At 42.1% G+C, this 21126-nt stretch overlaps 1 protein-coding gene across 1 annotated transcript in view; it reads left to right on the top strand.

Moving 5' to 3' along the window:
- The window catches only part of clcn7 (Cl-/H+ antiporter 7), a 113291-nt gene extending 92896 nt beyond the window's left edge, over positions 1-20395 (top strand). The window contains exons 21-25 of the mRNA XM_086000851.1: positions 1824-1947; positions 6831-6905; positions 9783-9959; positions 14707-14787; positions 17944-20395. Coding sequence (XP_085856977.1) covers positions 1824-1947; positions 6831-6905; positions 9783-9959; positions 14707-14787; positions 17944-18030 — 544 coding nt within the window. The 3' untranslated portion in view covers positions 18031-20395. The remainder of the gene's footprint in view (positions 1-1823; positions 1948-6830; positions 6906-9782; positions 9960-14706; positions 14788-17943) is intronic.
- The last annotated feature ends 731 nt before the right edge of the window (positions 20396-21126 follow it).

Here is a 21126-nt window from a genome sequence, read left to right as displayed (position 1 = left end):
TGGAATAAAAATATTATGAATAACTAGGGAATTAGTCTGCATTTGAACTATATGAATCTAAAGTATAACTTATCAAAGAGCTTGATCAAGGATACAATATTTGGCAGAGGTCGTCTTTGTTAGGAATTTGCTTTTTATCCCATTTTACATAAATCACTGTTTTTGTCAAGTATTACATAAGCATCAACAAGTAGATTTGGGTGCCTGTGAGAACCTATAGTTAGTTTTTTTTAATACTGTAGAAAATACAAGACCCCATACCACAGCTGTCCTGGTTTAGTTAAAATTTTGTGTATCTGAACAAAAAGTTCATATTTGTCTGACTTTGCAGTTCATATTACATTTACACAATTTTTTGTATTTTGTTATATCATCGTAAACTGCAGATTTTTTACCATTAGTTTTATTTGTATCTGATGTGATGATCCATTTATGGGCAAAACCTAGGGAGTTCAACAGTAAATCCATTGCTTATGACTTGCATTAATGCTGCTTTAACCAGCCAAATAACATGCATTTGAGATCCAAAATTCTGTAGAAAATTTATTAGCTGACTCTATGCACAACTTAAAGGATCAGCATGATTTCAATGCTCGATAAAGATGCAGTTCATCATTACTCAGGAACAGCATGACTGAGCACTTGCATTTGTTTCAGTGTCAGCTGTAGTATGCACACCATAGTTATAGGTAATACTCCTAGAAGATTAAGTTTATAATGCTGTTCCATGTATGTTATTTTACTCTTCCTTTCCTGGTGCGCTGCCACTTGTATGCAGGATGAATGAATGTTAATATGAGAGAGAAATCTGCTAGCAGCTTATAATGCATAAAAAATATCTATGCCCAAACCAGTCTGTTATAAGGGCTGATGTACATTGATGCTTTTTTCATGTATTGCTAGCAACATTTATTTTGCTTTAAATCTGTTTTATTGGCTTGCTTGACATTATAGCCATGATGGGTGAATGTAGGGAGGAAAGGGCGACTATAAATCAGTATTGGAGCAAAACTGATGACATTATCTTTTACATTAGGGATGTAATGCACATAGGGAAGGATTATTACCAAGGCCACTGGGTTTGGGTTTCATGGAAAAACTGACAAAATCGAGGAATACAATTCCCCAAAACATCTAAAAAAAAATCCTGGAATCCCATGTAATAAAAGTGGAATTTAATTTATTCAGTCACTTGAATTGTAGCCAACTGCCTTTGTGTTTTATCCCACTAAATTAGTTTTATTGATGACTGCCTCAAATTTACTTGAGCTTTGAATGATTAGTAATCACAACACTTGAACCCTTTTCCTTCTCCACCTGGCTCGGGTGTTTTATAAAGATTTAATGGTTCTGTGAAGAAGGCAGTGGGGGTGGTCAAAAAGCTACAACATTGTAGCCTCGATTCTCTTACCCATGATACCTGCAAGTGCAGTGCAGCTCCCTTTTGGGATTGCGGAATTAGCCCTTTAATTCTTTATAACACATGTGAATACCTTGTTTTAGTTTTAATATGAATTGCAAATATAGAGTTCTATGCATACTTGTTTGTGTTTAATTCATAGAGCCACTTTTGCCCCAAATACTAGAGAATTGATAAATTAAAAACTAAATATTCATTATTTTATGATTTCAAATTCAATTTGTCTATTTATCTTTTATACACCAGACTAGTGCATATTAGTATCGTAAAAGTGTTGATGTGATTTCTGGCACAGGAGAGAAAATAGTTCGTTTCATTTTTGTGTATGTATCAAAACATGTTGCATAAATAAGAGATTATGGTAGAAATATATTTTAAAAACAAATGCATCATTCAATTTTAGTGAAGTGATGAGTTACCCAGTCACTTGTTTCAATCGACTAGAGAAGGTTGGACGCATAGTGGACATTCTTAGTGACACATCAACTAATCATAATGGATTTCCGGTGGTAAATGAGAATCATGAGGTATGTAGATACATATTTAAATATAGATTTTGGTTTTCATATATATAGGGAATACGAGAAAATACAGGATGGTGTCCCTAAGTACAACTTGAACACAATATAAAACTTAATGCTGATCTCCTATAATTAGGGTGTGACCAATCTAAGATTTATATAACTGCTAAACATGTAGGCCCAGAATTTGTGGTTGTAATGACGGCAAAACTGTCGGTGTTCGCAATCATTACAACTGTGAAACTGACAGCAACTTCTGGTGTCCGAACATGCGCAGTTAAACTCGGAAATCCAGAAGTTGCTGTCAGTCATTCCCTGCTCCTCCACAGGCTACGCTGTTGAACTCCCCGGAGCCGACAATCAACTGAAATCCCTGAACTGACGAAAACGTCCCCTTTTACACTGGAATATCGCTGTTTAAAAACCCCCGAAAAAGTTGAGCCTTTTTGAATGAGGTGTAACTGGGTTTTTAACGGCGTACTGAGTCATAGCTACTACTGAACAACCGTTCAGGCCCTGGAAAACTAATTTTATATTTGACAAAAATGTGACATTCTGCAAATTTTTTCATTATGATAATTCTTGGTTTTTAATATTTTTTAAGATTTGTTTGATATTTTAGTTTCTACTTCATTCCCATGTATATGTCCCAATCTTTATTTGGCTCTCTGTGAAATGATTAAAAAGTGAAGGAAAATCAGTGCATTTTACTTCCTGGTTTGCTGTCTGAGAATTCTTCAGTGTGATTGGTTGCTTAGCCAGCTTGATAACATCACTGTTGCTGGAGAGCCCCTAGACTTGGCGCCAGAATCAAATTAACATCAGGAGAGGGGAAATCCTCACCACAGAGATCGCTAGATTGGGGAGACCAAACGCAGATTGGGTGACCGCTTTGCGGAACACCTCTGTTCAGTCCGTAAGGGGGGACCACGAGCTTCCGGTCGCCTGTCACTTTAATTCACTGCTCCATTCCCACTCGGACCTCACCGTCCTCGGCCTCTTGCATTGTTCCACGGAAGCTCAGCGTAAGCTCGAGGAGCAGCACTTCATCTTTCGATTAGGCACTTTACAGCCCTCTGGACTCAACATAGAGTTCAACAATTTCAGATCATAACCTCGGCCCCTATCTATATATATTTTTTATCCACACTTTTTGTTTGTGCCTTTTTTTCTTCCCTCCCACATGGCAGCTGTCTTTCATTCTGCCAGTGCAATTCACACTTCATCTAGAGCCATCCTTTGTTTCTTAACCTGTCCCATTACCATCTCCTCTTGCCTTGAATATCTCTTGATGCCTCTTCACTTCTCCTGCCTTCCATCCTATCACAGACCTTCCCTTTTGTTCTTTCACCCCCTCCCTCATTTCCCAGCCCCTAAACTTGCATTAAAATCTGTCCCATTTCCTGCTTTTTTCCAGTTCTGACGAAAGGTCTTCGACCTGAAACGTTGACTCTGTTTCTCTCTCCATGAATGCTGCCTGGCCTGCAGCGTTTTCTGTTATTTCAGATTTTCAGCATCCGCAGTATTTTGCTATTGTGATTGCTAGATCTTTGTGGGCAGCTTCCTTCAAGGTCAGCTGTAAAGGCTCCTCAATATAATGAGTGCAAGAGAAAAAGCTGACGGAGCTCAGCCACATCACTCATGGAGATCCTGATTCTGGAATCAATCCACTCAACTTATAGTTTAATTGAAGTTGGAGAAAATGACTAAATTTTAAGTACAAAAGTCTTCTTGCTGAAAGCAAGCGCCTTTTTTAAACGTTAATTCTCGAGATGTAGGCATCGCTGGCAAGACCAGCATTTATTGCCCATCCCTAGTTGCCCTGAGAAGGTGATGGTGGCCTTTCTTGAACCCTTTCAGTCCATGTGAAGGTATTCCCACAATACTCTTTTTAATACCAGTTTGATACAACCGAGTGGCTTGCTAGGCCACTTCAGAGGCCAGACATGAGTCAACCATGGTGTGGGTCTGGAGTCATGTATAGACCAGACCCGGTCAGGACGGCAGGTTTTCTTCTCTAAAGGACATTGGCTGAACCAGTTGTTTTTTTTCAACAATCCAACAACTTCATGGTCACTTTTACTAATGCCAGCCTTTTATTTCTAGATTTAAAAAAAAACTGAATTCAAATTTTTTAACTCCCATCCTCTGGATTATTAGTCCAGCCCTCTGACTGACTTTGTCCAGTAATATAACCACTACACCACCTCAAGAGCATTTTGAGTCAAGTTCACCACAGTGGCAACTGTTATTCTATGCAATGAAGGGGGACCCTTGTGGCTAATAATAGAAATTGCTTGATCAATAAGAATCCAAATTGCACTAAACTGCTAATTGTTCCACCTGTCTCTGCCTCCCTGTTCAGTTCTTCAGCAGGACTTGCCTCCATTATCGCTGCTGGCAATATGTCACTGTTATACAGCTGATGAATCAATAGACCTGCTAACTCAGTTTTCCCATTCACCAGCCCTTTGTAACCCAGCTCATGCCACAGACCTGAGAGTCAACCAAAGGAAGTTCCTTGATGCCAACCATGAGCCTCCAGCTGAAGAGGTGAATGCTAAACACACTGAGCTGGCCTTTGTTCATCCAGTTGTCAGCAATAATACTAATCTCAGTGGAGTTGTTGACTTTAAAATCAGTGCATAACCTGCCTGTTCAGGAGCATGTTTAAACGGGCAGCTTCTTCACCTCTTGAAATCTGAAGCTTTGCAGAGAACAGGATTACTAATGGTGCTGACAGAATAGTTGGAAATTAGTGCATACTTCTTTTAATGTTCACCTCTAGCTGGGTGCCGTGTTTGGCATGGGGAGAGAGTTTTTGTGTGGTATACTTGAGCCTATGGAGGTACGGGGTAGCAGAATGCTGACAGATCGGCTCATTGATCAGATGTGCAATGCCAGCTGATTTTGCCAACAAGAAGACAAACATAAAAGCTGGCAGCCCTGCCTCTCATTCTCCCATTATCCATGAACATTTTCCTGGATAATAGAGAGCACAAATAATGGGAGTGCAACTAATCGAGATTGCACTACACCTGCAAGCTTGGATATCCTTGTGGTTCTTCCATTTTGGTAACGTTAGCCATTTCGCAACCAATAGGCAAAGCCCAATGATTTTTAATGGTTCAAATTGCCAGTGATTCATCCAGATCATCCCTGGATCCCTTGAGATTTTGTCAGTTGTGATCTTACCCAGATGTGCACAAGTTTCTTTCTAGACAGTAACTTAAGTATTGAAAAGAAAACAATGCATGTGTTTCCAGTCTTTTTAAATTTTCATGTTTTGATATCCAAAACAATTTATTTTAAACCATGAGGGTGCAATTACTGAGACTTGCTAACGACAATGCCCTTCAAGTAAAATTCATGATGTTAACCATCTAAACAGTCAACTAACTGCTTTACTTTGTCGTGTTCCATTAGCTGTAATATGTCAAATCCAGATTAATTTTATGGAATCATTCAAATCTTGCAGTGCTGCCTGGAGATTAAGCAGCTGGCGGAGCAGTCATCCTCCATACAGCTGTGTCCACAGTGATCCCATTTTGCCCCAGCTTAGTGCTGGCAATTTTGATTGTTTTTGTAATTACCTTTGTTGTTGTGTGGAGTTGAACAGAAAGTCACCTAACTTTGGGAGAGATTGGAGCCCCTATAGTTATTAAATACCTATAGAATTTTTGCATGTGACTCCATGAAGTTTTTTTGGCCAGTTTTCTTCCCTCCCCTCCTAATGGAAATCATTTCCTGCTGAAGTATGATTCTGAGGCATCAGGTGGCTCTCCCCAGTGCCTCATCCAGAAATCCTTGACAAATGAGTGCTGATAGTCTTTTTAATTTGAGGCTGTCGGAGTTGAGCTGATTTCTGTGCCCACTGATCAGACATGCGCACTGCACAAGCGCCTAACTGTGTTTTGTTTCCCCTTACTCCTTAACCCTTGGGTGCTGAGGCAGATTGTGCTGGTTGGCTGAGATTAGCTAACTCAGCAAAGACTGGAGATCAAACCTGTGGCTGAGGTACTAAATGTTTTACCCTTCTGAGCAATCGGAAGAGTTGTTTGATTAGTATGCAGTCAAAATTGCCTCTGGTGTAACACTCACTGACGAAAGTATAATTCCTCTTTTAATTATTTTAAGGCCATCATAAATGTACAAGATTAACTGCTGTACTCCCCACCCCTTTACACCCCAAACCCTGTGCATTATTCTGTTGTTAAAAGTGCAGCACCCAGACCTCCTAATGTTTGAGAGGGAATCAGGGACAGTGACTGGAGTGACCAGTGTAATTATTTTACCTTTTTCTCTTTCTTTCCCATGACAAAAGACATTTGCTTTGTTTGGTATCTTAGCTAAAAGTAGCAACATGCTGCATGGGGAAATCATAGATGTAAAATTTACTATTCCACAGTACAGTTTGTTATGCCAGTTGCTACTGATTCATCTGGGGTTTGCTGTATTCTTTTAAGTTTTTTACAATTCATATGACATCTGGATATTCAATCCAGAGAAATTGAGATGTTTGGCATGGAAAACCTGGTGCACCCAAGAGACTGGTTGCTTTTTTCCTATGAAAGTGCTGTTTCTACGCTTTCCCTCTCATTTTACTTCATTCTATCTATACTCAGCCAGCAACGGCACTGCTTGATTTCTTTTCTTATCTAATCCTAATTTTCCAACTATATTTTCTGGACCTATTTTCATTTTACTAAAGTGGAATACTCCATACACAATCTGGCATTGTATTTGGTAAATTTTATTCTTCCTGTTTCTCATTACCAGCACTCAGAAATGGAAAGCAAGCTAAAAGGCCTAGTTGTGAGTTTAATTTCTGTTTTTGGTGCAGTAATTTCAATTTCCAATCATATCAAATGCTATCATTTTCTTTTCAGCCTGGCGATGATAATGTTGGAAGACTGTGTGGGTTAATATTACGATCACAGTTAATTGTCCTCCTGAAACATAAGGTAATCTTTCAAATAGAAAAAAAACTCTAAATGCTGCTAATCTGAAATAAAAAGAGTGTGCTGGGAACACACAGATTGATCAGCATTGCTGAAGAGAAAAGCTAGTGGAGTATATATATTCTTCAGAATTTTTTTTTTACTAAAGTGCATTTTATTTTAAAAATATTTTTGCAAGTAAATATATCTGAATTAAATATGAAGCAAAATGTTAATTGTGTAATGGTCGGATAACTCTGATTTCAAAGCTTGCAGTTGGTTCTTATCGATGATATTTTTTACACTGGGAGAGGGGGAGCATAATAGGGTTACATTCATCTCCTGTGGAATATAAATGCTCTTCCAGCTGTTAGATGGAGCAGTGTTAGTATAATATAGCCGCATTGCACTGAACTTTGAAACCAAGCTATATTTCAATTCAATTTCAATTTTATTTGCCATATGTAACTAGTACAATGGAATGCTTACTCCCTGATCACTCCCACAATAAGCTGTGGGAGCTCACAGAGACACGTCGCTATTCTCCAGCGCCATGTTCAGAAAAAGTCAATTCAATGGCATCCAATGGCAGTGGGAACGCGATGTCCCTCAGCCGCTCTGACACCGCGGCCTCCTCCTCACTGTTGCCGGCTCCACGATGTGGTGGCCTGCTTCAATGAATACTTCATTGATTTAACTTCAAATTTTAGGGTGGAAAAAATCAGCCACATTCCAGTCACTCTGAAGCCAAGAAAGTGCTGTATTTGGGGCCATTATAATGCTGCATGTTACAATTCATAGGAGTCTGATCTGTTAAGAGCATGGACCAGTTGGTGTCTCTGTGCTGTACATTCTATGCAAGAGTTAAGATGGAACCTCTTAAAACCTTACTAAAATGTTTAAAATGCAGTTTTCTTTTCAAATGCTGGGTGTAAACTGAGAAAGACTTGCATTTATATAACATCATACATCTTGGTTTCACAAAAGTACTTCACATACGATGAATTAATTTGAAGTGCAGGGATTGTTGTGTAGGCAAATAAAAAAAGTGCAAAATTACAAAGGGATATTGACAGATTAAGTGAATGGGCAAAACTGTGGCAAATGGATTTCAATGTAGGCAAATGTGAGGGCATCCACTTTGGACCTAAAAAGGATAGAACAGGGTACTTTCTAAATGGTGAAAAGCTAAAAACCGTGGAGGTTAAGGTACATAGATCATTAAAATGTCATGAACAGGTAAAGAAAATAATCAAAAAGGCTAACGGAATGCTGGCCTTTATATCTACAGGACTAGAATACAAGGGGGTAGAAGTTATGCTGCAGCTATACAAAACCCTGGTTAGACCGCACCTGGAGTAGTGTGTGCAGTTCTGGGCACCACACCGTAGGAAGGATATATTGGCCTTGGAGGGAGTGCAGCATAGGTTTACCAGAATGGTACCCAGACTTCAAGGGTTAAGTTACGAAGAGAGCTTATACAAATTAGGGTTGTATTCCCTAGAATTTAGAAGGTTAAGGGATGATCTGATGGAAGTTTTCAAGATATTAAGGGGAACAGATAGGGTAGACAGAAACTATTTCTGATGGTTGGGGATTCTAGGACTGGAGGGCATAGTGTAAAAATTAGAGCCAGACCTTCCAGGAGTGAAATTAGGAAACACTTCTACACTCAAAGGGTGGTAGAAGTTTGGAACTTTCTTCAGCAAACGGCAATTGATGCTAGATCAGTTATTAATTTTAAATCTGAGATTGATAGCTTTTTGTTAACCAAAGGTATTAAGGGATATGGGCCAAAGGCGGGTATATGGAGTTAGGTTGCAGATCAGCCATGATCTCATTGAATGGTGGAACAGGCTCGAGGGGCTGAATGGCCTACTCTTGTTCCTATGTTCCGAAATGCAGCAGCCATTTTTTACACAGCAAGATCCACAAATCGCAGTGAGATGAATGAATAGTTTTTTTTGAGGTATTGTTTGAGGGAAGTATCTTGCCCGGGCATCAGGAGAATCCCAGCCTGGAATTTCCAGGATCGCGCCAACACAGAAATTTACACCAGTTTCTATGTTGATTTTGCCAATGGGAACTTGTGCCCAAAATTCCTCAGAATTGCATTAGCATTCGCCGGAACATAACTGGCATAAAAGAAACTGAAATGAGCGTAAATAATCGGGGTCTGAGGAAAGCGCAGAATAAAGAATAACTTTATTCTTTAAGTCCTTCTTTATTTTATTGATGATATGAAAATTAAAGTCTGAAGCCATCAAACCATTTATGCACATTAAGCACAATTGTGGAAGCTTTTCGCTTTTTAATGTAACCGATTTTGATACCAATAAAAAGCAAACAAAAATGTAAAACATACAGTGCAGGTCTCAGTAAGGAAAAATATTTAAAAAATCACAAAATTGTTACTAGAAAACACCATAAATAGTGACTTTGGGTCCTGCTGCACCTAAAATTATAGGCATAAATTTACGTTTACCCATGCAAATGCAGGAAACTCATGTTCTCTGGTATTTTACATGGGGGGGATGGAGGGTGGATGTGGTGCTGTGTCTGAACCAAGTGGCGTTTTGGCGGATGTAACTGAAGCGACGTGAATGATTGAAGAAATTTGTGCGTAGCGATGTTTTGGCATAAAACCAGCATAAACCAGCACAGATTTCCTCAGAACAAAAGTAGTACAAATTCACTCTTAAGCCGTAGTTACGCTGAAACTTTCTGGGGAATTCCGGGCTTCTAATTTTAATAATACCAACCTATTCACGATAAAATTATTTTCTTTTAATAAGAATAACTTCCATAATTCTGGAAATGACAATTATGTGTGACGCAGATACTTCAGCTCTTGTTTCTTTGACTTTTCTCTTGGTTCTAATTCTGCTTTTATTATTTCAGGTGTTTGTGGAAAGGGCAAACTCAAACCTCACGCAGAGGAAACTTCAACTTAAGGACTTCCGAGATGCTTACCCACGATTCCCTCCAATCCAGTCTATTCATGTGTCACAGGATGAACGAGACTGTACAATGGACTTGACAGAATTCATGAACCCAACCCCATATAGTGTACCTGGGGTAATGACATTTAAACTGCTGCCTTAGAATAGTGTTGTCTGGTTGATCATTCAAAATGTACCACTTGAATATTTTTTTCATATTTTACTAACACTACCTTGTGTGAAGTTATTTTAGAGTTTGTATACTCACAATTATGTCTACATTAGTTGGCAAACATAGACAATGAAGACACATTTAATTCAGATATTTCACTATAGCAGTTAAATGTATAATCTAAAAATTTGCATATTTTAAATTATAAGAACATAAGCCAAGACACATTACAAGAACATAAGCAAAGATCATGTGTCTCATTGAGGCTCATCCTTCTAGTACCCTGAACTGTTACATCTTAGTATTTTAAACATCCCTAATGTTTTCACTCTACTATCCTGCTTGTCCATTTATTTCAAATGCATATTCTGAGTATTCTTAATATTTGAGCTAGAGATTTTCTAATCTTTGTTCATAGCTTATCCTTTACACTTGGAGTCAGTCCTCTTCCTCTTTACTCTTTTCAATGCCACTGCATCTCTTGTGTTGTGGTGGCAAGAACTTTAAACAGTCTGCTGCATGATCTGATGAATATTAGCATAACTTTTACAGTCTTGTACTCTACTGTTGCAGCTATATGTTTTTTAAAAACGCTTTGCCATGTTGTGTAGACAATGAAAGAAACTCATCTATCATTATGCGCAGGTTCCTTTTTAAGTCTCCGTGTTAATTAGGGTGACCACATGTCCCTGTTTTCCGGGGACAGTCCCCAGATAAGGTACTGTGCCCCAGGCCAACAATGTCCCCAGAAGAGTTCCCGGTTCACAAAACTCATCCCCGAAGTGTACCCACTGAGCTGTCAGTTTGTGGCTCTAAGGCTAAATTAAACAACAACTTGTACAATGACCAGAGTGACTCACTGCGCATGTGCAACTGGGCGGTCTTTCTGCACATGTGCCGGTTGTTGTTTGTTTCCGGCTGGGCGCGCGTTGCTGGATTATCGGCGCCAGAATTGCCTGGGAGCACGGCAACCAGAGCAGGTGAGGGAGAGGCCGCGGGGTAGGGCCCGGTCACGGTCACTGGGGGAAGGAGAGCGGCTTAGTCCTAGACACTAGGAGGGTCAGGTATGACGTCAGTCATGGTGGGTGGGCAAGGGTAGTGGTCAGGATCAGGTGTAACCTCAGTCACTGGGGGTGCGTGTCAGGTGTGACCTCAGTCACTGGCATGGGGAGGGGGAGGATGTGGCCTCGGTCGCGCAGGGGCAGGTGTGACCTCTGTCGCGGAGGGGGAGGGTCAGGTGTGACCTGTCGCGGAGGAGGGTCAGGTGTGGCCTCGGTTGCGGAGGGGGAGGGTCAGGTGTGGCCTCGGTCGCGGAGGGGGAGGGTCAGGTGTGGCCTCGGTCGCGGAGGGGGAGGCGGGTCCGGCGCGGAGGGGGGAGGGTCAGGTGTGGCCTCAGGCGTGGAGGGGGAGGGTCAGGTGTGACCTGTCGCGGAGGAGGGTCAGGTGTGGCCTCGGTTGCGGAGGGGGAGGGTCAGGTGTGGTCTCGGTCGCGGAGGGGGAGGCGGGTCCGGCGCGGAGGGGGGAGGGTCAGGTGTGGCCTCAGGCGTGGAGGGGGAGGGTCAGGTGTGGGTGGCCTCTGTTGCGGAGGGGGAGGGTCAGGTGTGACCTCCGTCGGGGAGGGTCAGGTGTGGCCTCGGTCACGGAGGGGGAGGCGGGTCCGTCGCGGAGGGGGAGGGTCAGGTGTGGCCTCAGGCGTGGGGGCGGTATCGGGTGTGACCTCAGGCGTGGGGGCGGTATCGGGTGTGACCTCGGGCGTGGGGGGCGGTATCGGGTGTGGCCTCAGGTGTGGGGGCGGTATCGGGTGTGGCCTCAGGCGTGGGGGCGGTATCGGGTGTGGCCTCAGGCGCGGGGGCGGTATTGGGTGTGGCCTCAGGCGCGGGGGGCGGTATCGGGTGTGGCCTCGGGCGTGGGGGCGGTATCGGGTGTGGCCTCAGGTGTGGGGGCGGTATCGGGTGTGGCCTCGGGCGTGGGGGCGGTATCGGGTGTGGCCTCAGGCGTAGGGGCGGTATCGGGTGTGGCCTCAGGCGTGGGGGCGGTATCAGGTGTGACCTCAGACGTGGGGGAGGTATCGGGTGAGACCTCAGTCGCAGGGTGGGGGAGGGTGTGACCTCAGTTGCGGGGAGGGAGAAGGGTCAGGTGTGACTTCAGTCGCGGTGGTGGGAGGGGAGAGGGGGGGAGGGTCACGTGTGACCTTAGTTTGGGGGGGGGGGGGGGGGGTGGTGTCAGGTGTGGCCTCTGTCACTGGGAGGGGGCAGGTGTCTGAACGCGCGTCAATAGTATAACATCACATCCACAGTAATTATATGCACATTTGTTTTGCATTTGTAGTGTATATGTGCAACTGTTTAAAATATAGGCTGCTAAAAAGGTTTGCTTCGCTATGCTGCGCAATCTACATTTTCCACCCTGGCTACTTTGCTGTGCTCCCACTCTGCGTGTTCCTGGATTCGGTTTAGAAAATATGGTCACCCTAGTGTTAATTCAATTGTGTTCATTGGTCAAAAAAGTGCAGTTTTAAATATACAATGTGCGCTACTGTATATTGAGTGTTACTGTTTGCCTGATCCCAATCCTACTGCAAATCTTTATCAACATCCTCTGTCTCTACATCTCTCCCACTGAATTTGACACTCTACGTTTGGTTCCTGTACCCAAATTATTTTTATATACACTAAGAGTAAGTGTTCAGTGTACTGAAACCTGTGGGACCGATTCAACACACTCTGTTTCCTCGTCTCCTCTGATTTTGCGTTTGTCAGAAGCACTGTTAATGTATTTTGTGTTAACCAACTACTTATGCAGTCCCAGATACTATCCTGGATTCCTGTGAATTTTAGTTTAATTGGAAATCTTTTTCATGTTAAATGCTTTCTGAAAATCCATTAAGCAATAGCATAGGGAATTCCTATGATAAGCAGAGCTGAACTTGAAAAAGAAACACAGGAAGGAGGACACTTTTTTTTTTTTTTTCCTTTTTTAAAAACCAAAACACTGGGACCAACACTAAAGGAAAAGTGCAGGATTCCTGGGAGTGGGACTGAAAAAAAAAGACAAGCTATTAGTTAAGTCAACCCTGCTGATTAGGTCATACCCATTGACTACATGTGAACCAAACACACACCAGTTCCAGACAGACAGGAAAGCTAATCAGCAACAGGCAAACAACACAAAATCATCGATTTAAATTACTATTTTTTATAAAAAAACAAGCAGCTCCCAGCAAATGAACCAAATTGCTTCACATTTTTCTCGGCCACCATTTTCCTTCACTCGGGTGAGATAATTAACAGACACAATTCTGAGAATAAAATACTAAACTTATCCATAAGAAATAGGAGCTGGAGTAGGCCATTTGGCCATTCAACAGGATCATGGCTGATCTTCTACCTCAACTCCACCTTCCCGCACTATCCCCATATCCCTTAATTCCCTTCGTTCCCAAAAATTTATCGACCTCTGTCTTGAATATACTCAACGACTGAGCATCCACAGCTCTCTGGGGTAGAGAATTCCAAAGATTCACAACTCCTTGAGTGAAGAAATTTGTCCTCATCTCAGTCTTAAATGGCCTACCCCTTATTCTGTGACTGTGTTCTAGATTCCCTAGCCAGGGGAAACATTTTCCCAGCATTAACCCTGTCAAGCCCCTTAAGAATTTTATGTTTCAATTAGATCACACCTCATTCTTCTAAACTCTAAGGAATATAGGCCTAGTCTACTCAGTCTCTCATAGAGCAATCCCCTTATCCCAGGAACCAGTCTAGTGAACCTTTGCTGCACTCCCACTGAGGCAAGTATGTCTTTCCTTAGGTAAGGAGATCAGCACTGTACACAGTACTCCAGGTGTGGCCTCACCAATGCCCTGTATAATTGTAGTAAGACTTCTTTACTCTTATACTCTAATCCCTTTGTAACAAAAGCTAACATACCATTTGCTTTCCTAATTGCTTGCTGTACCTGCATGTTAACTTTCTGTGATTCATGTACAAGGACGCCCAGGTCCCTCTGATTCAAACATTTCCCAGTCTCTCACCATTCAAAAAATATTCTGCTTTTTTGTCTTTAATGTTTGAAATACCTGCAAGAACTTCCCCATCACAGGTCTGTTCTTCTGTCTGGAGGTGAGGCTTGAGTTGGATGCTTCATGTTGATCTTGGATGCTGTGGTTTTCTAGCTACAGTGAACAAAGTGTGTGTTGATAGGGTCAGATGAAGCAAGGTGGGAGGAGGCTCGTGTGGGGAATAAACACCGGCATAAACATGTTGGGCTGAATCAACCTGCTTTTCTTTAACTACACTATCCAGATGCAGCGCACACACTGTCACATGACCACTATGTAGAAAAGTACCGGGGAGTTATAGCTGCTATTGACAAATTATGTGAGATGCATCGTGGGAAGTTGTAATTTTAACTTTTTATTTTTACCATTTTTAAACAATTTCACTGAAGTAGTTTACTAGTTTATTTGATCGCAAATTGTCCGTTTCAACGAGAGAAGGGAGAACAATTCTAATTTTACTGACATTCCTGGAAAGTACATGTGGTTAATCGGGTAGGACCAGAATTAATATTGTAGATTTGTGCCAATGGCCTCGGCTTATTAAACATTTCAATATGATCTTGTTTGAGCTGGGCTAGGCAATTTGCAAGTGAACTCAAATTCATCTGTTTTGTTTAAATTTTCAAATCCAGTATTTGTTTTTCTTTAAAGGAGGCATCTCTTTCTAGAGCCTTTAGATTGTTCCGTACTCTTGGCCTGAGACACTTGGTGATATGTGATGGCTCTAACGGGGTGAGTAGTTCAAGTTGTACTCGAAAAAATGTTTGTATAGTGTCTAGTTTGGGACTTTGACCATTTTTCTGCAGAAAATACTTGAAAAAAGTTGCATTCAAATGTATTTTTAAGTGTATTAATACAAATTTACTGAAGGGGGAAAAAAGCACCTAGCTGAAAGATGGTCAATATGCCAATAAATGCTGTTTTCCCAAAGATTAACCAATAAACAATTAGTTTGCTTGTCTTGATAATCCTTCTTAGGCAGTCCCTCTGAACAGAGGATGACTTGCTTCCACACTAAAAATGAGTTCTCAGGTGACTGATGAGTCCAATGCGGGACCTACAGTCTTTGTCACAGGTGGGGCAGATGGTGGTTGAAGGGGCGGGTGGTTGGGGTGCTTGGGTTGACGTGCGCTCTTTCCGCTGCTTGCGCTTGGCTTCCGCTTGCCCCTGACAAAGAGACTCGAGGTGTTTCCGGATGCTTCTCCTCCACTTTGTGCGGTCTTGGGCCAGGGATTCCCAGGTTTCGTTGGGGCTGTTGCATTTTTTCAAGGAGGCTTTGAGGGTGTCCTTGAAGCGTTTCCTCTGCCCACCTGGGGCTCTCTTGCCGTGTCGGAGCTCTTGAGTAGAGCGCTTGTTTTGGGAGTCTCTTATCGGGCATGCGGACAATGTGGCCCATCCATCGGAGCTGATCAAGCGTGGTCAAAGCTTCGATGCTGGGGGTGTTGGCCTGAGCGAGTACACTGACGTTGGTGCGCCTATCCTGTCAATGGATTTGCAGGATCTTGCGGAGGCGGCGTTGGTGGTACCTCCAGTGCTTTGAGGTGCCTGCTGTACATGGTCTATGTCTCTGAAGCATACAGCAGGGCTGGTATCATTGGTGCTCTGTAGACCATGAGCTTAGTGCCGGGTTTGAGGTCCTGGTCTTCAAACACTCTCTTCCTCAGGCGACCGAAGGCTGCAGTGGCACACTGAAGGCAGTGTTGGACTTCATCATCGACGTCTGCCCTTGTTGACAGTAGGCTCCCAAGGTATGGAAAGTGGTCCACATTGTCCAAGGCCTCGTTGTTCCCCTTGTGGAATAAACGAACGCCTCATGACTCTTCGGCTCACCCTAGCCCGGAACCAGTGTGCTACGGTCATCAGTGCGTACTCCCCAACACTGGAAGCCACAGACGAGACCAAAGAGTAATTCTACTCCAGCCTCGAACAGTCCCTGTCCCGAGTCCCAACAGGTGACAAGCTGAACCTCCTTGGTGACTTTAACGCCAGAGTTGGAAAGGACACAGACCTCTGGAGAAGTGTGATCGGCAGAGAGGAGGTAGGGAAAACCAACTCAACGGTACCCTCTTCCTGACGAAATGCTTAGAACATGGCCTTGTCATAACCAACACCTTGTTCCATCAGAGAGACAAGTACAAGGCTTCATGGCAACACCCTCGCTCCAAGCACTGGCATCTGCTGGACTACGTCATCGTCCGAGCGAGGGGCTGCAAGGACATCCGCAACACCCGCGCCATGACACGAGCTGACGACTGCTGGGACAGACCACCGCCTAATTCGCTCTGTCATCTCCATCAATGTAGCCCCAAAACAGCGGTGGCAACAGAAACCATGCCACAGGAAAATCAATGCTGGAGCACTCAAAGACCCTGCTAAGAAAGCCCTATTCAGCCTGCGCCTCACAACCAGTCTGACGACTCCCAGTGATTGAGTGTGTCCACGGCACCTGGTCTGCACGCAAGGCCTCCATAATCAGCACATGTGAGGAGACGCTCGGTCACTCGAACAGGAAACACCAAGACTGGTTCGATGAGTGTGACCAGGCGATCCAGGAGCTAATGAGCCGCAAGCGCAAGGCATTCCTGATCTGGAAACAGCAACACAACTCACGACCTAAAGAACAGATGATGGGTGGAGAAAGCGCAAATGATCCAGCAGCTAGCCGACAACCACGCATGCGTGGATTCTTGAGCGCAGTCAAGATCACCTACGGCCCAAGCACCCAAGGTCCTACCCCACTGCGGGCCAAGAACGGAGAGGTACTCATCAAGGACAGAGAGGCAGTCAGTGCCCGCTGGAAGGAGCACTTCGAAGATCTCCTTAACCGAGACTCTGTCTTCGACGCGAGTGTCCTCAACTCCATCCCACAGCATGCTACCCGCCACCACCTCGGCACAACCCCAGCCCGGCATGAGGTTGAACCGGCCATCCGACAACTGAACAAGGAGGCCTCGGGAGCAGACGGAATTCCCGCCGAGGCACTAAAGCATAGCGGAGAAGCACTTGATAATCAATCAACACCTTACGCCTATTGTGTTGGGAACTCTGGTCCTAGGCACTCGACAAGGGGTCTTTGCCAGGGCTTCCTTTTTTGGCTGTGAACAGAGGAAGATTTTTTTTAAAAAGCAAACGCAGGCAGTCAGGTGCAGAAAAGGCTGTGAAAGTAGTAAAAATTTTTTAAATGGAAAGCTGTGAGTGCAAGCATTCACAAGGCTGAGGAGGAGAACGCAAGAGTATAGCAAATAGTGTTATTGTATTTAAATCAAGTAAGATAACTTGCTGATTTTTACGAAGTTTTGCATGTTCTTTATTTTGAATCATTATTCAAACAAGTACCATTTGAGCGAAGTGAATTTGATCGTAACTTGCTCTATATGTTCACTTGCTGTGAAATAATGCAGCTTATTAATTCATATTGAGCCCCATCTCACCAAATGTTTTCTCAATCTGCCTTCAAAAAGATTGAAGAAGCACATGTGTGAAAGACACTATTATCCAGTTCAGGTTGCAAGCAGATTCTGCTGTTAAACACCTGCAGAATATTTATCGTTCAGTTAGATATTGGGAAGTAGGAGAATACCCTTAAACACCAGATGCTCAGAATACTTATAGGAGTGACTAGCATAGTAGTACTTGAGACAATATCTAAGGCAAAACCCAAAATGTTATACTAGGAAAAAATGCTGTTTAGTATTAGGGAATAGGAGTTGTAACACAATTTCCTAAAATATCTTCAAAAAGAGAAAACCTGGGATTATATTTAATTAAATATAGTTGAAGGGCTTGAGTTAATCTTTGTGATATAGATCCAGCTCCTTTGATCTGAAGTTCTGTGTAAAGTAACTGATTTAATGCCAACAATGATTGTGTTTATTATTTTGCATGTAGGTAATTGGAATTGTTACCAGAAAAGATCTTGCCAGATATCGTTTGCATAAAGGACAACTGGAGGAACTTGAAATGGCACATACATGATTTCATCTCGTGCCTTTGTTAAGAAACTGCAATGCGCTGGAGTTTTAACTTTTTTTTAAAATTCTGGATAAAACGTTTTATTCAGCCAGCATTTGTTGCACTTCATGTGAATGGGGCCTCATGCACCAGGATATTTTCTGGAAGGGCTACCATATTGTGCCAGAATTGACTTGTTTGCACTCTAACTTGTTGTAATTTAAAATTGTACAGTCTTATATTAATATATTTTTAATTAGAACGAATATTTGCCTTGCACAGTTTTCTGCTGTTCTTTCTGGGTCATGGTAAACTGTGGCACTTGGGAACCAGGAATGCAAATACCTTTGTAAAGTTGCTCCTGTATGGTTAGTTGGACCAGAATTTTAACTTGGGGAGATTCTGCTATGTTCTGAGAAATTCTGCTGCTATTCTGAGTCAGATGTTTAGGAGGGGGTGGGGTTAGGGGAAGAAATGTAGATTGATTATAAATATCATGAAAGGAAAAGTTGATCTGTTCAATAACAATTCACTTTGCCTGCATACATACTAAGTTGGGCTCCACTTGTACTGCAGCTACCAGTCTCAGAATGGTATCTGTGAAGTGTAATGTGCAGTCAACAGATTAGAATGATATTGCTCGCTGCACCTTGCCAGAGGTCAGCTACATGGGAGCTCTATGCATGCAGATTGCATACCTGTGCAGAGCTCTGCTCTCTGCTAATTTCTAATTTTCAAGCCCAGGCAGGAGCATTTGCTTTTCCCGAATATACAAATATAAAGTTGGCATAGTTCCAAGACAGTCCATAAGCTAGATGTGCCTTTGCATCAAGCTGGGGTTGTACTGCAGCTAGTGTAAGACTATCCCCTGGCAGGAGTCTCCTACTGTTTAGCTTCAGTACAGTTGGGAGCAGATCACGACCTTATTCCTGAGGTATATTGCTTCTTTTACATTGATGGGCACCTGAAATTGCTTTACATTCACACAGGTGGTTGTATAGCTCCACTCTTGAACCTGAGCACAATGTCATTTCTGTAGACTTTTTTGTTAATTGGCTAGTATTTGCATTAGCATTTCAATCATTAGAATATAGATTCTATAACCTAATTTGTGTTTTTTGATTCTATTAAATTAGGAGATTTATGAAATGCCAGAAGTGACAGGTGTGCTTTCTAGAGAGTACAAATTTAAAAAAATAATAATTTTGACTTCTGTAGCAGGACAATAAATGGGGAGGTGTGAGTATGGAGGGTTTTAGCACGTCAGTGATTATTTTGTTCTGCAGTAAGTTCTGATATGAGAAAATTCTGATATTTGCACACCTTGCATATAATTTTAGATAATTAAATTTGACCTATTATCTTGCACTAAAAATAATGCTAATAAATGTTGACCTGGCTTCAAACCAAAATGGCAGCAACACCAGGGGAACAATTAAAATTCCAAATAGTGTTCCAAGTGATAGCTAATCAGTGTTCTTATTGCTTCAATAGTGACTTGTATTTTTATCATACTTAAATTTTAGTTTTATTGTGCTAGATCGATGTCTGAACCATGACTATAATGGCAACTATATGAATGAATGATAAATATAATGGTACAACTGCAAAATAGACATGTTTTAGTCTTTAAGTACTACAGTATTCAAGTATTATTTTGTCTAAAATTTTAAGATATCTTTGTGCTCATGCATTTCAAAAAGTATTGTGACTCTTATTTCCTGTAGAAATAAATGTGTTTTCCTAGGTAGCTTGAATGTTCTTCACTTAGAATTTTTATGCTCATGAAGATGAATGATTTTAATATTGGAAGATACTCCTTTTGGTTTCCCAAGCCAGAGTTGTGACGATCGGCTGCAGAGATAATTTCCTTTGACTCTGTCCTACTAACGTCTTAAACCCCAACTTCAGAGGAGCATGCCTTCCTCCCCACCACTGACGAATGGGATATTTCATCATCCACACCAGCCAAACTTATGACCTCCTGAGTGAGATTGCCAATTTAGTGACAAATCTGTGGACCCAGTCTCGCAGATTCTGGATTTTGATTGCCCAGACTCCTTTTACAGCCCTTTTGCCAGAGATTTTAATCCTATGGGCTGGGTTCAAACCCAGATCCTAGAAGAGAAAGGTGTTAAAAAACCTGTTCAACTATCTAATTCCTCCTGGATCCCCAAGGGTCTTTTTCATTTTGTCAAGAGGTGCATCATTACTTAGCAATTTTGAAAGAACTTTCTTAGTTATGTAATTTCTAGTTTGAAGGCTTATTTTTTCAAAAAGGTATGAACACCAGCTTGTGATTGTGTTAATCTGAAAATGCATGGTGGTGTATATACAAAGCAGCTGCAATCTGATTAAAGTATATTGAACTTTTTACAAATGGATAGAACAGTGGGTGAAGTTCTTTATTAAAGCATTTTTTGTGGTTATATTCAGATAAATGAAGCATAGGTAACATCCTGCAGTTACAGATAGCCAGTGAATACGAATAGCCAGGAGTATGAATTTGACCATGAATTTTCTACTAGTTTGTTGAAGTAAAGTGCTTAATATTGACAAACATATTTAAGATAAAAATGTTATCACTAAGATTTGAACCATTTGTTCAGCTGCCTCTGCTGCTTCCTCCTCTTCCCTTTGTCCACGAAGCTGAACGCCCGCCTCAGTTTAGTTTCTCACCCATGGCTCCCCATGCTGAGCTCCTCCCCATGGATCCACCACCTGCTCCCTTGATCCCATTCCCACTCTACACCAGGGTAGAGCTTCTGCTTTGGGCACAAAACTACTCCAAAATTGCGATAGTTTTGGGAAGTGTTTTTTATCCCGCAAGTTTCTGCTCCAACTCATTTGCATATCGCCGAATGTAAAATCTGCCATGAAGCAGCACAGTCGGGCAGCATTTTAGAACGGAATTAAAACAAATGTTTTGCATTAAAAAATATTCCGTGATATATTTAAGAGTGATAGCTTGGTGCAATTTGATTAATACAGCTGAAAATGAGTTTATCACAAAATAAGCATTTTTAATCAGTGTCTCGTCACCATCTGTGAGTAACCTGATTTTAAATAAATGAAAATTACTTTAAAAAACTATACAGAACCATTTGCTTGTTATTGGTG

Source organism: Somniosus microcephalus, chromosome 11 (genome assembly GCF_052327205.1).
Source record: "Somniosus microcephalus isolate GS21.2 chromosome 11, FLI_Smic_1.0, whole genome shotgun sequence".
Taxonomy (NCBI): Eukaryota; Metazoa; Chordata; class Chondrichthyes; order Squaliformes; family Somniosidae; genus Somniosus; species Somniosus microcephalus.
The sequence above is the reverse complement of the archived record's forward strand: the minus strand, read 5'-3'. Positions and strand labels throughout refer to the sequence as shown.